This window comes from Hydra vulgaris, chromosome 15 (assembly GCF_038396675.1).
Source record: "Hydra vulgaris chromosome 15, alternate assembly HydraT2T_AEP".
Classification (NCBI taxonomy): domain Eukaryota; kingdom Metazoa; phylum Cnidaria; class Hydrozoa; order Anthoathecata; family Hydridae; genus Hydra; species Hydra vulgaris.
The window spans coordinates 6,095,001-6,112,500 of record NC_088934.1 but is presented as its reverse complement, the minus strand read 5'-3'; the positions used below and the strand labels follow the sequence as shown (position 1 = coordinate 6,112,500).

General features: G+C 27.9%; 1 protein-coding gene across 2 annotated transcripts in view; it reads right to left on the bottom strand.

Moving 5' to 3' along the window:
* Positions 1 to 10,287, bottom strand: part of LOC136092333 (solute carrier family 22 member 15-like) — a 33,277-nt gene extending 22,990 nt beyond the window's left edge. The window contains exons 1-2 of one of the 2 annotated variants that reach the window (XM_065820316.1): positions 10,170 to 10,287; positions 2,741 to 3,047 (exon numbers count right to left, since the gene is read on the bottom strand). In XM_065820316.1, the coding sequence (XP_065676388.1) occupies positions 2,741 to 3,031 (291 nt within the window). In that variant the 5' untranslated portion in view covers positions 3,032 to 3,047; positions 10,170 to 10,287. Of the gene's footprint in view, positions 1 to 2,740; positions 3,048 to 8,401; positions 9,427 to 10,169 lie in introns of those variants that run through there. The other variant, XM_065820317.1, reaches the window with a different exon arrangement.
* Positions 10,288 to 17,500: the final 7,213 nt, after the last annotated feature.

The following is a 17,500-nucleotide window of genomic DNA, read 5'->3' as shown; positions in this document are numbered from 1 at the left end:
AGCCTGTCTTTGCAAATAGTTATGCCTCATCCTAATAACATCAGTTCCATGAATGAGAGATGGAATAAATGTTTCCATTCGTGCCTGCATCCAGGAGGTTACCTAGGAGGCGCATTTTTCAGCTAAGAGGGAAAAGACATCAGCCCAAAACCAAGAAAAGAATCCCAGTCAGCTTTAGGGTAGTAGTAAGAAGTGCGATGATAGAGTGAGTCTAAAAAAGAAGTACCAGATGAAAGATTTTAAAAGCTTATTGCATGGTCAGAACCACCTAAAGAAAAAAAGAAGAAACTGAACACAAACTAAGATCAGAGACAAGATAAAAATCAAGGAGTGAAGGTAAATGATTAGGGTTGTCAGGAAAAAGAGTCACAAAGTTAACTGAGTAAGAGTTTGAGAAATGCAGAAGTTATAAGCTTTAATGCCAGTAGGGCAAGTGGCGTTAGAGCCGAGCCATTCAGTGTAATGAGCAATTAAGTCCCTAACAATAACAAAATTGGCAGAGGGGTAAGGAGAGAGGACACGGTCAATTTGATCAGAAATTACATCTAAAAGTGTACAGTCTTAAAAAGAATAAGAACAATAAAGAACAAAGAGAAAGATGATAGAGTGAAGAGGTGCTAAGCAGAAGAACATATAAGAATAGTTAAAGGATTTGAACCTGGTTTCACAACAAATAGGTGAATTGATATGTATGAATACTCCAAGGCAAGCATGTCACTATTGGAGTCTTTGAGAATCGAAGGATAGTACTCATCAACACTGAGATCAGAGGAAGGAATAGCAGAATATTAACTAGTCTCATTTAATGCAAGCAAGCAAGTCTGATGAATTTTGAAAAAGGTAAGATTCAATTGATGGAAGGTTGCTTCGCATACCATGAATATTAATAAAAGATATATTAAAACAGTTAGGTGATGGGGATGGTTTTTTATGTTTAATATTTTGGGTTACTTATGGCATGATTTAAGTTTAAAGAGAACTTGACTCATTCATAGATAGAGCACGAACTCCTAAGCAATGAGCTACGGATTTTTCTCAGCATTGTTAATTAGCACAAAGTCATAACATAGGGCTCCTTATGCTTTGATATTTTGAAGCTGTTGATGGAATAAGTCTCTCTGAGAACTACAACAGAGTTCGGGAAACCTTACTACCAGCCGGCCTCAGAACCATTAAACTGAGTTTTAGAGCTGTACACTCATTAGGAGATAACAGGAAGAGTCACAAAGCCACTATCAAGGAGGAACAAGCAAAAACCTATGAGAAGAGCCAAGAAGATCCAGCATTGAACATCTATGTCAGCATAATAGATGAAGAAGGGGTTCGAGGATGGTCAGCAGAATTATTCTGCTTACCCTTGAAGTTTTTGCCTAGAAGGCCTCCTACAAAACAGTAGCTGGATGCAGTTAACATCTGCCAACGATGAGTATTTTTATCAAGACAGCATCTCTAGTCATTACTCAACCAAGAGCCCCAAGGTAGGTGATTTTTAAGTTGGTGTTTGTTTCTCCTAGCCTTTGCCTAAAAAAGTACACTCTACAAGGCAGCAGGGCATGGGGCAGGTAGTACTATGTTACATAACATCAGTAGTAGTGTGATTGTGATAATCCTGAACCTGACTTGGAGTAATTAAAAGGAACTACATCCTGCAAACAGTACCTTAAAATATTGGGCATGATATTTTGGAAATACATTATGAAAAAATATTACATCTAACAAAATACAAGAGATAAGGGTGAGCATAGGTTTTATAGTTAGAATGACTAATTAGTAAATGAGCTCACACTGCATTAAAACAGATTTAAACATTTAGAACAAAACAAATATATACATATGAGTAAGCACTGTGCCAGAGGTTTAGATAGAACACAAACATACAGATAGCAACTTACGGGAGAGTGAAAACTGCACAGCAGGTTTAGAAAGAACACAAAAATACAGATAGCAATTAACGGGTGAGTCAACACCGCGCCAGCAGTTTAAACAGAATACAAACATACATATAAAGTAGATTACAGGTGAGCTAAAACAGTAACTAATGCACATCCAACTATATAAAAGACACACGCAAAAAGATAAATAATTATACATGTATATATTACTATCGACATCGCCAATTTTAAATAGTACTGATGACAGGAAGCAAGCTCCTTCCAGCGTTTGGTTTGAAAGCAAATCCCACAAGGCAGCAGGACATGAAACAGATTGTACTGGATTATAGTTACCAGTAGCAGGGTGATCTTGATGACCCTACACTTGACCTGACACAAGTTAGACTTTTAAAGCGTTTATTTATCACACTATTTTTATCTGGTTATTATACATTTAATAAAAGGTTATATATAAGGGCATTCTTCTACATAAAAATTAATTACCGAAAGGAAAATCCAAAAATAACAATTATAACTTGAGTTTAACTTATTTGAAAGATTTTTTTTGTATTAAACTCATTTATTAATTTCAAAAGAGCAATAATGAAACCAGTTTAAAAAAACCATTAAAAAAAAATAAAAATCAAAGAATCAACACTTACCATTGAAAAAAAAAAAAGGTGTTATAAATTATAAAGTTTTTTGCTATATCTCGATAAATAATTTGATTTGGAAAGTTTAATTAACATAAAACTTATTTTTTAAGGATTATTTATGATATGAACACAATTTGGTGTATGGGGATCAATATAAAGAAGCAATACACTATTTTGAAGAAATCATTTTATAAAAAAAACTTCTTTTGTTACCTGAGTAACAATAGAGTATTCATATTCTTCTACAAATTTCCATTCAGATCTTGGCATATTACATCTCATTGTGTAGTTTTTATCTCCAGATTCAAAGGTTCCAATCAAATTGCAAGTAGTACTGTTCTCAACACATTTCCATGCTGGATTAGCAGCAACAAAGTAAATCATGAGAGATTGAAAGGTCCCAGGTATCGTTATTAGGCAGAAAATTGCAATAACAATTATTTGATAAAGACCAAACTCACCAATAAATGGCAAAGTTTCATCGATATTATTTAAATTTTTCATTTTTATTACCAAATGCCTAAACAAAAAAAAAAGCTTAAATAAAATGTTTAAAATTATTAATAATTAATTATTATTATTAACATTATTGTTAACTGTACTTTTACTATATTTTTCTCATATATATATATATATATATATATATATATATATATATATATATATATATATATATATATATATATATATATATATATATATATATATAATAAATATATATATATATATATTTTTATTTTATTTTATATATATTTTAAAAAAAATTCGCTCAGACATACGAATTAATGAAAAAAGTTTATGGTGATGATTGTATGAGTCGTACTCAAGTTTATACATGGTTTACAAGATTTAAAAATGGTCGTGAGGATTTAAATGATGATCTGAGGCAAGGTCGTCCAGAAACTAGTAATTGTGCTGAATTGGTGGAAAAAGTCAGTGAAATTAGTGGTATCGATGCAAATTTACTACGAGAATGTTGGCTGAGGAATTAAATACAAGTAAAAACACTATTTGGAGAATTTTAACTCAAGATTTGGGTAAAAGAAAAGTATGTGCGCGTTTTGTTCCACATGAATTAAAGACCAAAAAATCGCTAGTGTAAGGCATTGCAAAGACATTATTGAAACTGTTGAAAACGATCCAGACTTTCTTGATTCAATCATAACTGGTGATGAGTCATGGTGCTTTAAATATGAACCTGAAACTAAGCATCAATCTGTTGAATGGAAGTCCAAAGGCGAGCCAAAACCAAAAAAATTGCGTTTCCAGAAGTCTCGAATCAAGACATTGTTGATTACTTTTTATGATTTGAAGGGTATTGTCCACAAGGAATTTGTTCCGGAAGGTCAAACTGTTAATGGAATATACTATTTAGGCATTTTAGATTGTTTGTGGAGAAGAATTTGTTGTGTTAGACCTGAAAATCGAGCAGGAAAAGAACTGTTTTTATTGCACAACAATGCACTGCCTCACAAGACCAAAAAAATGAACGAATTTTTGATGAAAAAACGGATTTCTCTCCTCAACCACCCTCCATATTCGCCTGATCTATCACCATGTGACTATTTTCTATTTCCAATATGAAAACAAAGATGAAAGAAGCATTTTATGATGATACTCCAGCCATTCAAGCAGCTGTAACCGAGATGCTGAAGAACATTTCTATAAATGACATTAAAAAATCTATGCATGCGCTGGTTGATTGTGCCAAACGTTGTATTGAGTCTGATGGAACCTATTTTGAATAAATAATACCTTTCAATGATGATATGATGTGTGTTTTATTTTATATCCAAAAAGTTTGGTTATTTTTGGGACACACTGTGTATATATATATCAAGCCTTTCCAGGAAGTGCGTGTGGTCGCACGCCTTGTTTGCCCACATTTAAAGTAAATTTTTTAGACAACTTGACCTTGACTGTCTTTATATATTGAGCGTTTAAAAATTTGCAACAAAATAAAGCTATAAGAAACTACAGAAAATAAAACAGCAATACTCGAAGAAAGAAAAATCATACCACACAAAAAAAAAAAAAAAAAAAAAATTTTTTTATTCATTTTTTAACAGGTTTCTAATGTAAAAAAATAAAAAGTTATAAATACTAATATTCAAATATAAAATATTTGGTTGTTTTCACTACCCCTATTGAAATGATCTGCATTTTCATTGGATTTTCCAAATTGTGCATTTAAACCTGATAGTTTATATACTGATGAATTTCTTATTGTTATTGATAATGCTCCAAAAGCTTGTTAATTTACTGAACTTTTTAAACAAAATTTTTAGGAGCCTATTTATTCAATTTTTAATACATTTTTTCAAACAAAGCAATCGTTATATTAATTATCTCTAGTAATTCTTATTAATGCTGAAAATTGGGCAATAAAAGAAACAATTTCAGACAAGCATCAAATGTAGTTAATACATTTATAAAAGAAACCATGCAATTCTTTTATTTAATTTCTTCTGTCATAACAAACTTTATTAATTAAATATTATATTTTACAATTAAATAACAATTTATTTTATAATTTTCCTATTATATAAGTATTGACAAAAATCATTAAATAAAGCAAAAATGTAAAAGCCAATAAATGTAAGAAAAAAAAAGTAAGAAAGTTTCTCATAGTTCTAGTGTATATAGCAAATTAGTTGCATATCTAAACTTTCAATTGTTGTAAAATTGTTATAAAATATTTCTTTTCCTCAACTTGTATAAAATTTGATAGCTAAAAATCAGGCTTGGACAGGAATGGCATATAATCGAGCACTATTGCTGACCACACAAATGATTTTTTTTGACAACTTGACCACGACTGTTTACATGTTTTAAAAATGATTTAGAAATTTGCTGAGAAAAAAAGAAACGCTAAGTTAAACTTAAAATAGGAAAGAAATTAAAAAACTAAAAAAACTTAAGTAAAAAAAAAACATTTCTTTACAAAAAAGAAAGGACTAATTTAAAAGTCAAACTCGAAGAAAAATTACTTTTTATTACGCTGTTAAATGCGCTTAAAATAAATTACTTTAAAACCTATCTTTTGAAATATTTTATTAAAGTTACGTAAAACACTTTTACAAATTACTTTTAATTATTGTTTAATGAACAAATTTCACTTAAATTAATAAAAAGTGTTATATATATTATTTTTAAATTGTATAAACATATATTTTTTCCAAAAAGTTGCAAAAAAAAATTGCTTAAAAAATAATCTTTTTAAATAGCAATATTTTATCAATTCATTATCTGATTAGTAAGTCAAGTTAAAAAAGTTAAAAAAAAGAAGCTTTTAAACAATTCTTTCTAAAAATAGAAACAAAACAAAAAAAAGGAATTAAACCATTCTATTGCAAAAGGAAGATCTAATTTAAGTTTTTTAAGTTAATTTAAATTAACTTAAAAAAATACTCTTTTAAAACATTTTCAGAAAGACATGGACAAACAGATTTAAATGTTCAAATTTATCATAAAAAATACTTGCCTACATAAATTTTTTTAAAATATAACATTTTTTGTTAATTTACACAAAATGTGTTTATTTTAAACAATCATTAAAATTAATTTTTAATTTAATTTAAAGCTTTCACATATAAAAACTTTAGAAATGATCAACGATTAAAAGTTATTCATCACGTAACAATTTTTTAAATTGCATTTAAATTGTTAAAACCTCAAAACAGCTGTGGTCAAATTGTAATTTAAAAAATTATAAGCGTGGCCAGTTATAGTGTGCAAAAGTAACCAGACCAACGCATAACTTGAGATTACTTTTGAATGAAAAGTCCAATTTCTTTCAAATTTTTACTGGAATGTCAAAAATTGATTACAATTCTAAAAACAAATGAACTTTTAAGTTTAAAAACAAATGAATTTTTAACCTTAGATTTAAAATGAATTTTTAAATCTAAGCAACCAAATCTAAAAAGCTTGTTTTATTGAAATATGCACGTGCAAAAATATCCGGGCAGAAAAAAATACTTGAAGTAGAATTTTTTTTGAAACATTTTTTTAATTAAAAATATTGTAATTTAAAATAAATTTAATACTTCATCGGAAAACCCTTGGCATTGATTACTGCTCGATAGCGACAAGGCATTGAGCCCACCAGCTTCATAACCACATTACTGTCAATTTTTTTCCATTCTTGCTTTAGAATTTTAAATAAACCATGATGTTTCAATCTCCGCGCTTTACTGTTGAAATCGGACTTTTCATTCAAAACTTATCTTTTGGACTAATATAATTAAATATTTTTATTTTTATTATGAAATAAAAATATTTAATTGAAGGGCTTATTGTGAAACAATGATAAGCCACACATTTTTCAAAAATGAGTTATTATCATTTTTATAATCATAAATAGTATACACAATAGCCAAAAAGATATTAAAGGCATAATTCCTAAAATTAGAGCTATAATTATAAAATCATCTTACTGTAAGCACTGATTTTATAGATTTAAACAAAACTTAAAAGTCATTTTTCTCAAATATTTGTTTTTGTGGCTTGTCATTGTTTCAAAATAAGCCCTTCAATTATATTAATCCAAACTTTATTATGTTTATTACTATTTATTACTAATGTATTATTAACTATTTTATTTAATTAAACCATATTTTTCAATTTAACCAATTATAGCAATAAGTATTTTAAAAGGTTTTCTTTCAAAAGCAAATTAAATTTTCAAAATTAAATATGTTTAAAATAGAATATTCAAAATGAAATTGAGTTTTTTGCACCACCAAAAATTATAAACTAATACATAAAAAAACAACAAACTTGCAAATAGACTCTGGAAAACTTATCATACTGCTGTGGATATCAAAACTAAGCATTATACTTAGATGTGAGTTTTGCAGAGTAGATATAAAAACTGTTTTTCGCTATGATAATTTTTTACTTGACATTTTAAGTTGCAATATATCAGTATTGCATCCTAATAGTTATCCGGGTGTTTATAAGTTAGACTGTTCATATGGTGAGAGTTATGTTGATAAAACAAGAAAGAAAATTACCATATGCGCTAATCAATACAAGAGAATAATAACTAATTGCAACAGGGAAACATCAGATATTGTTAAACATGCGCAACATTGTAATGGCACAGTCAATTAGACTAAACAAAAAATAATTTCTATTACCCCCATTAACTATATGCATAAGATTCGCAAAGCAATTGAGATACAGCATCTGCAATGCTCGAGTTGCAGAAAAAAGTTTTCATGACAATGGTAAAAAAAAGGATGAGTCAACAAACTAAGATAACATTAAGATTGTGCATGTTCCATGGTTTAAGATTTTCTTGTTTCACATAAGAAGATAAATTACCAACAAATCATGTTTTATGTTCCATTATTCCGTCACCTTCAACAATCAATCTTGTATGTGTATAAAAAATGTATGCATAAAAATGTATAAAATGTTTTGTATAAAATGTATAAAAGCTATATGTAAAAAATTTTGAAAAATAATTTGGGAAAATCATTAAATAAAATGATCAAGATTTGCAGAGAATTGTTTTATTAAAATGTTATTTTTTCAAATATATTTAAAATCAACTTTATATGCGTATATATTTAATATAATATAAAGTCATAAAATATGAACCACAGAAAAATTCTGATGGTCATTTTGCTAAGAGTTCAAAATTTAAAACTAAAAAGTTTATTTGGGAGATTTAAAAATATCCTATCACTTCCTCTCCCCTTGACCTGGAGCCTACCATAAGTACAAAAAATCAAGATTTTAAATCATTTTTTAACTTTTAACAGATATTAAATAAATTTAAGATCTGTAAAGGAAATATCTTAAAAAAGTATAATTCTAAAATAATAAAATTAAAGTAAAATAACAAAATGATAGTAGACTCACCAAAGCAATCAGGAGCAAATGAAATAAGGAAGAAGAAAATCTTTTCAAGTAAATCATAATTGTTTAAATTTGATCTATAGACTTTTGTAGTTTTTGCAAACTGATAAAAATAGTTTAGAAACTTTTTAACTTGCATATTTTGTTCCAAAAATTTTCAATAAAGCCATAATGCAAATGGTCATGTGTGCTATTTTAAATTGCTCAATTAGACAGATTTATTTGCTTGTAAAAATGAACTCTACCACAGATATTCCATAGATATTCAAGTGACACAAAATGCTGAAAATCAACTCACATGGCTTAGGCAGTACATAATTATATATAGACGAAGCTGATAAACACAGTTTATTATTCATTTGCAAAAGTAAAAACATTTTATGCTTTAAATTGAGTATAAATACAATATTGAATATCCGGACTTATAACAATAGATATTAAATAAAATAAAACTATCTACTTTAAGTTTGCCAAATAATAGAAATGAATCAAAAATAATCTATATTTTGCAACTAAAAAGCTTTGTTTGATAAATATTTTTATGAGCAGATAATTGCCATAACTTCTTGGTATAACATGATTTTCAGGGTGCAGATCGGCAAATCTGTGCAAAGTTTTATTATATAAATTTATCTCTACTGTTGAAGCAAATAAAAAAACTAAAAAAACAAAAACAAATAGATGCATTTTTTTGTCGGATTGTTTGTACTACTGATAAAACAAGTACGCAACTTCGTTGAGTATCCCTTCATTTTCTTGATTCATTCCTTTGCAATATAATCAGGCATTTTAAAAATTTTCGTGAAGAACGGAAAATGACAATCAACTCAGACTTAAATCAAAGAAAATTAAACTTCCTAATTATAAACTTATGTTCACACCGCTATTATATACCTTAGAGATAATAACAACATAAAGAAGTTATCTGTTTAAAATATTTTATGCTTAAATAGTTCAACATTTGGATTTTACAAAATAACTATTTTAATAGCTCTAACAGTTGCCTTATGCGAGATAAACAATTGTCTAAAATACGGAAACTTATATTTGTCAACAAAAATTATCGCGACCACCTGGTTGCAATGTATAGTCGTAATTTAATGTAATTTATTGACGTTATGAGTGTTTATATTCAGTGTATGAGTATGTGTAGCTACATCTGGTACAGAAGAGAAATATCCTGCACTATGCGCCCTCGATTTAAGTTTATTTTTTGAGGATTCGAAAAAGGAAAGGGCAAGTTGAAATATATATATTTTTTCTCATTTTAACTTTTTAAAGCAATACCAATGCATCGACTAATGGTTAGGGATTAAAAAGTGTTTTATAACATAAAGTAAAAGAATGCATGAATTGAACTTCCAGTTTCATATACCCAAATCATTTCCAAATATAAATTAAATAAATGTCGTTTTGTAATTTTTCATATTATTATTATTTTCATTATTGTTAACTTTGTTATTACCATTATTAATGTAATTATTGTTATTACTATTATTATTATTATTATTATTGTTGTTGTGAGTTAAAATGCATAGTATAAACATTCTTAGATATTATGATACAAACTACTAAACCACTATGTAATAAGAAAAACATTTAGAGGCGTTTTACAAATAGAATACATATATTTATTTGAAATATTTTTACACGACAGCATTTATTTAATTTAGAATTATGTCATAAAGATCATCAGTATTTCCATATTTATTGAAATATTGTAACAGAATTACTCGAAACTAAAATTTAAATTACAGCAAACAATCTTTACCTATGTTGTAACTAAAACCTTTTCAACTTGTTTAAGTCCACAACAAATGCTTTGTTCAATGCTACTTAAAATATTTAGTTTTTTTAAATCTCAAATGTCAATACTTTTTGAAATTACATAATATTTAAACACTATTATAACAATATATTGTACGTCAGCTTTGCGATCAAGTTAAGTTGTAGCTAAGCAATAGAACTAGATCAAATATATTTCTTTAAACTTGTCATTTAAAAACAAATATTTGTTTGAACATCGCTTACAGTAAACAAATTTTGCTTCAAAAATCTTTTTGAGTATCTTATACATTATTATTTTCTTAACTTCAGTTTTTAAAACTTGTATTTGTGGTTTGCAGTTACATGGCCTTAAGGTAACTATTTTATAAAACAAAAATAGAAAAAAATCCTTGGTTTATAAAAATTTTAGAGAACTTTTGTTAATATATAACTCAAAGTTTCATTAAAAAGTTGTAAATAAATTAAATATATTGCAAATTTCATCAAAATTAAAGGTAAAAGGAGCAAATCTGAAAAAAATCAAAACACTGTTTCTTGATAAGTTTTGTTTTAAACTACAAAATTTTCTGATTATGGCTTCGTTATATTATCAGGGGTGAGTTAAACTTTTTAAAAAAGTTAATCAAGAAATGGAAGCGCATCAAGATATGACAAGACAGGGGGGGGCAGATGCGAAGGGTTCAGAGAATTTTCAATATGCCATTTGTTTAAAATCTCTTTACACCAAAAGACTCAAATACTGTAATGCAACACTTTGAGTTGCATTACACACGCCATTTCGGACACATATAACCATAAAACACTAATTATTTAAGTTTTATAATAGAAAAGCTGTTTATAGTCAAATATTACAGACACCCCTTTTTGTGAATTCAAAAAAGAACCATAGATTGACGTTAATTTAAAACGATTAAAGGGAGTAAACAAAATACACTATTTAAAAACGCAACTATAATACTCGAAGTTTAATACACGTTTATTAATTAATTTATTACAAAACATTCACAACAAGTAAACTGTTAATTTTAGCTATTTTTTAGCTTAGTTTTTAAGTGATCGTTAAAATGATGTTTCTTCAACAAAAATATGACTGTACTCTCTTTACTTTTTAAAAAACATTATATGTATACGAACAACATTATATGTATACGAACAACATTATATGTATACGAACAACATTATATGTATACGAACAACATTATATGTATACGAACAACATTATATGTATACGAACAACATTATATGTATACGAACAACATTATATGTATAGGAACAATATTTAAGCAATACTAAAAATGGTTACAATATAATAAGACATTCAACATATTATTGCTATTAATACAACATAAATTATTGTAATTGACAACAAAAATACGATATGACAACACACTAATGCAATATTATGAAAATTAACCGTAAGTATTGGTTAACAAAATATCCCAATTTTCGATGATGCTGGTCAACAGTTATTCTTACCTTAATTGTATTGAGCTCAGTTTTTTTTTTCTAATCTGATGGCTAATAATCAATAAAGTAAATTTAAAGTCATAAAAATTTACTAAATTAAAATTGGATTTCAATAATATTACTATGAAACAGTATCACTATGAAAGTTTACTAAATTAAAACCATATTTCAACAGTTAGGCAAGCTAAACTAAAATAATGACGCAAGGTCATTATTTTAGTTTAGCTGATAATTATGATTTTATAAATTTTTTTTGAATAAAAAAAAATTATAAAATCATAATTAATAATTAAAATTTAAATAGTATTTATATTTATTTATATATATTTAAATAGTTTATATATATTTAAAAATCTAGTTAAAATAATTTCGCTTTCACAATTTTAACTTGTTTTTTTTCATACACTTTATAAAATCTAAAATAAGAAAGAATTCATTCTAAATAATTCAAAATAACGAAAAACTCTATTAAATGGAAATAAAACTCAAATAAAATTCAAAATTAAAAAAAACTTTATGAAAAAGTAATTAAAGCTTATTAGGAAATCTTTATAAAAACAATACTAGCATTACATATTTTCCCAATTAATTTGATATATTAGATGAACTACTTATATTATTTTTACATGTTCTTAGTCTTATATTTATTACAACCCTAATCGTGGTTGGTTTAAGGTTTTGGAAAAAAATTACTATATTTTTTTAAAAGAAATATTTTTGTTACAGATTTGCCCCAGACTCTAAGTCTTAGGTGAAAGAGTTATATAAAAATTAATTTTAATTTTTAAAATTTAAAACAATTTAAAGAGCATTAAACATAGAAAGTTAAAAGTCAACTCACTGATTAACAAATATAATAAACTAATTGTTTAAGAAAATAACTAGATAAAGAAAAAAAAAATAGTTAACAGTTTTTATCTGTAAAAAATTTTTTCAACATCCGGTCCTATCTCTGGATGAATATGCAATAAAAAAAGAATGTTCATTTTCTCAGATGACATAGTACTTCGTATTTAGTTTTTTATTCGTCTCATAGCTGAAAAGGATATTTCATATGAAAAAGAGGTTACAGGCAATGTTCTTAGAATGTAAAAACAAACTCTGACTTTTAAAGTACATGAAATATTATCTGGTTAGATTTTCTAATTTTTTCTAGAACTCAATAGCTTTCCCACAAATCAAGTTGTACTTAAAAAGTTTTCACATGGCAAATCTGTTGCATAAAAATTGACAAAAGGATGGAAAATTATTTTCAAGTCGATCTGCTGAGAAACATAAGAAATCATTTTGTCTGGAACAATAACATAAGCTAACAAAACATTATCACTAAACCTGGTATTCACTTCATTAAGTAGGTGATCGATGAGTGATAAAGTTGACTATTTCTTAAAATAACCTGAAGTTGAATAAAAAGGAACGTTATTTCTATTTATTAGACGACTCTATACTTTTAGTTTAACTTTTGCAACATCAACTTAGGAGCAAGGCAATAAATTGTATCATAACACTTTATGTGATAATCATCTATTAGATTTCTAAGTGCACAAAAGTGTTTAAAACCAAAAATAGAACCAAAACTATCACAAATTTATCTTGTAACATTTGTGTTACAGTAATAGCGTAGTGAAGAACTGTTCGAGTTATCACAAAAGATGCAATAAAATTAAAAGTAGTAATAAGTTTTAAAAATTATGTTATTGTAATCTTTAATTCTCTTTGCAAGGGCAAAGATTTTAACGTGATTCGCAACAGATCCTGCACAATCATAATCTGACCACAATAACCAGAAATGTAAAAAAAAAAAAATAATCTTTAAGACATGATAAAACAGTTTTGCTGTTTTATCTTGTCGTAAAGATTGTTTTGCTTTTTTATCTTGTCGTAAAGATTATTTTGCTGTTTTATCATGTATTTAGGGCTTCTCATGACCAAATTCACAGTATAATCTTGTCTATAATCACAGTATTATCTTGTCGTAAAGATTGTTTTGCTGTTTTATCATATGTTTAGGGCTTCTCATGACCAAATTCACAGTATAATCTTGTCTATAATTACAGTATTATCTTGTCGTAAAGATTGTTTTGCTGTTTATCATATGTTTAGGGCTTCTCGTGACCAAATTCACAGTATAATCTTGTTTATAATTACAGTAGTATCTTGTCGTAAAGATTGTTTTGCTGTTTATCATATGTTTAGGGCTTTTCATGACCAAATTCACAAAAACTTTTGAATTCTTCTCTAACATCAAAAGAATGTTCTAAAAATCTAATAACTAAAGAAATTTGTTTCTGATTAGAGCAATCAGATGCTCTATCAGTACTTATTAAAAAAAGTTGACTTGAAATTTCCAATTTACTTACTAAAGAACATTTTTCAACAGCAGGATGATGTTGTGAACATCATTCTGCTGTTGAAATCTTCGCATCATCGCATATGACCTCTGAAAAGTATTTTAAGACGGCTTAAGAAAATGATTGAATCAACAATTGAAGGCAGTTTGTCACAATTTAAAGCAACCTTCTTCTTATTCAAACAATAACTAATGATATTTTTTCAAATTAGCTAATATTTACTCTAACTAATAGTATTTATACTATAACTAATAATATTTAATGTAATAACTAATATAATATTTAATTTAATAACTAATAATACTCTAACTAATAATATTTTTTCAAATTCAACCAATCATCGAAAAGCTGAACACACTAAAAAGAGCTCCTAAAGAGTTTAATGTTCAGCCGAATTATTAGGGCATCTGGGAAGATTTGCGAGATATATTGCAGATGGCGTGCAATCTGACAAATCAGCTTCAGCGTAAAAACATTACTGCAGGTAAGTTTCTCTTTAACTGGAACTTGATAAGGTGTGAACTTGATGGCAAAGGCGATTTACGAGTTAGAAAAAGATATTTAGAAAGGGATGATGAATCGGGAAATTGCCCTACAAAAGACTCACTTTTTTTTGCTGCTGTTTACGTAGATACTCGACAAAGTGAAGTGAAGAGAAAGTTTTTTTTATATTTCAATATTTATAAATCTATCACAACTTTATTTATCTAAATATGTCTTTTATAAATGGATTTTTATATAAATGAATTTAGATTCTATAATTTATATACATATTATGCATAATGAAAAACGTCTACAAGTTTCTTTATATGACTGCGGCTGACGGCTTTTGGAAGATAAAGCATAAGTTAATTCAACTGGAATATAAAAGTAAGAATCTTCAATAAGAACAAAAAAACTGTTTGTGTGTTTGGTTCATATTCTGAAAAAAAGAAGACTGTCTTGCCAATAAAAAAGTTAAGACCTAACTAGTATTTACTGGGCCAAAAGAGGAATAAAATCTTTTTAGAAGAAGATATGTAGTACAATTGAAAATGAATTTCGAGCTGCTTTAAAAGTAATTTCAAAAAATAGATCAATTTTAAGAATAGCTTGTCCAACCTACATGATTTTTTAAAAGTTAATCCATTTAATGCAACAGTCCTTTTTCAAGAAATTAGAAAGGATGCCTGTAGTGTTGCTCTGTCTTCGCCTATCTCTCAAGTTAATGTGGAACGACTGTTTTTGGTGTCAAAGCATATAACTCCAGACCATTGCAGTCGGTTTACATATAATTTAGCTGATAATATGCTTTTTTGTGCATGAACGTCAAATATGATTTTTAAACAATATAAAATAAAAGATATAAAACAGGATCAAACCGCACACCATATCATTCCGCACACTGATCGAAATGATCAAATAAAAACTAAACGGATATGGCTATCAAAAAAATAAAAATAGATTTAAATACAGAACTATCTCCTCTATTTGAATTGATAAAATTATATGTCGATTCAACTCCATTTTTTTATTTTTATATAACTTTAACTGGGAGTCAAAATTTTTTATATATTTTTTATCATTGCGATCAAAATAACGCTTGAACCGAAACTGTAAAAATAATTTTAGCACTATCTTTTTGGAAATTTAATTTTAATTCTGATAGTATTTGTATAGATAGTATTTCTGATAGTATTTGTATAGATAGATTTGTATGCAGCTAGAACAAAAATTTAAATAAAAAAACAAAACAGTAAAAAAAAACTATTTTTTCCGATAAAACCGCACATTCGATTAATTACTTTAGTTTGGTTTTTCACCAGTACCTTAGCGCCCATCTTTATCATCAAGCGCCCATCTTTATCTAATTAACTTAGTGTTAATTCCGGTTTAATTAAAAATGAACTATAATGTTATTTGTTAATATAATCATATCTTACTCATTAAAAACCACTTATTATATTATTTCTCAATAAAATCATCACTCACTCAATTAAATTTAACTCACTCACTTTAACATGTCAACTAAAAAAATAAAAGTATACAAGGAAGACGATATACTAGCCGCATTAACTGATATGAAAGAAAATAAAACATCACTGAGAAAAGCTCCATTCAAACATGGTGTTCCAGTATCAACGCTCAAAGATTGCAAAAATAACAACAACAAAGGCTTCCATGGCTCAGGTAAAACAACGAACTCTCAAATGAAACAGAAAGCATAAGATAACTTAGCATCTATAAGCTAAGATAACTTAGCATCTAAAAGAGCCGCTTCTTGTACGCCAGAAATAAGTGATCGTTATTTTGAATGCGTTGCCAAATAATATTAACAGACTGGTATCACTTTTGGCTCCCATATTTGGAATTGTGATGAAACAGGTTTTTTGGGCGATAAAGCCAAAGCAACGGTAGTGTGTCGAAAAGAGACAAGACGTGTATTTAAAATTACTGGCAACAATGAAAAAATTCTTTATACTGTAAACAATTGCTGCAACGCTGATAGGCATTTTGCACCACCATTTGTGATATACTAAGCCAAAAGAAACTTTTGTCCTGACTGGGCAAGAGGTGGTAAAGTTGGCACCAAATATTCAATTTCAAAATCAGGTTGGACGGAGCACGATACGTTTATTAAATGACTGAAAGTAGTATTTATACCAGAAACTGAGCAAATTGGCGGTATTTATATTTTAGTATTAGATGGGCATACAACTCACATAAATTTGAAAGCGGTGTTGCTGTGCAAAAAACACAATATAATTTTGATTTGTCTACCAGAGCATTCTTCACATATTCTTCAACCATTATATAGAAGTGTCGATTGTCATGTCAAACAAGCATGGACAAAAATTCTTACAAAGTGTTACAAAGACTAAAAATGTAAGAACAAAATTTTCCACCGTTCCTCAAACTGCTGTACGATAGTGATAAATGTTTTACACGCTTCCATGCAATCGCAAGATTCCAGTACACTGGCTTATTTCTACTTAATAAAAACAACATAAATCATTACCAATTACACAAACGTGTAATCCACTTACATCAACTTTAGCAGCCTCCGCAGTACCTACACTATTTTGCTCAGACACAGCTTCATCATCTTCAACAGCCCCCTTAGCACCTACTCCAACTACACACTGATTACCATCTTTCTCAACTACACCAGTTTCAAGTGTTGATAGGTATCGAACATGTGTTGAGCGTTGCAAAAACAGTACCGAGAAAAGTTGAAGCAGCTCTTTCAAGCCAAAAATCAATCGTATGTTAAGAAATCTAAGCAGTGAAAAATGTCAAAACTTGGCGGAAAATGTTTTACCGAAAAAAATGCAATCGAGTTCCTTAAACAAAAAGATGAAGAAAAACCAACAAAAGAAGTCGTGAAAGTTGCTAAACTTAACGCAATGCGTAGACTCTTTATGCTAAGTACTCAAATACCTGAGCATAACAATGCTGAGCAACCTCAGTAAAACAATATTGAAAAACAAGTACTAGCAGCCAAACGGTTAAAAGT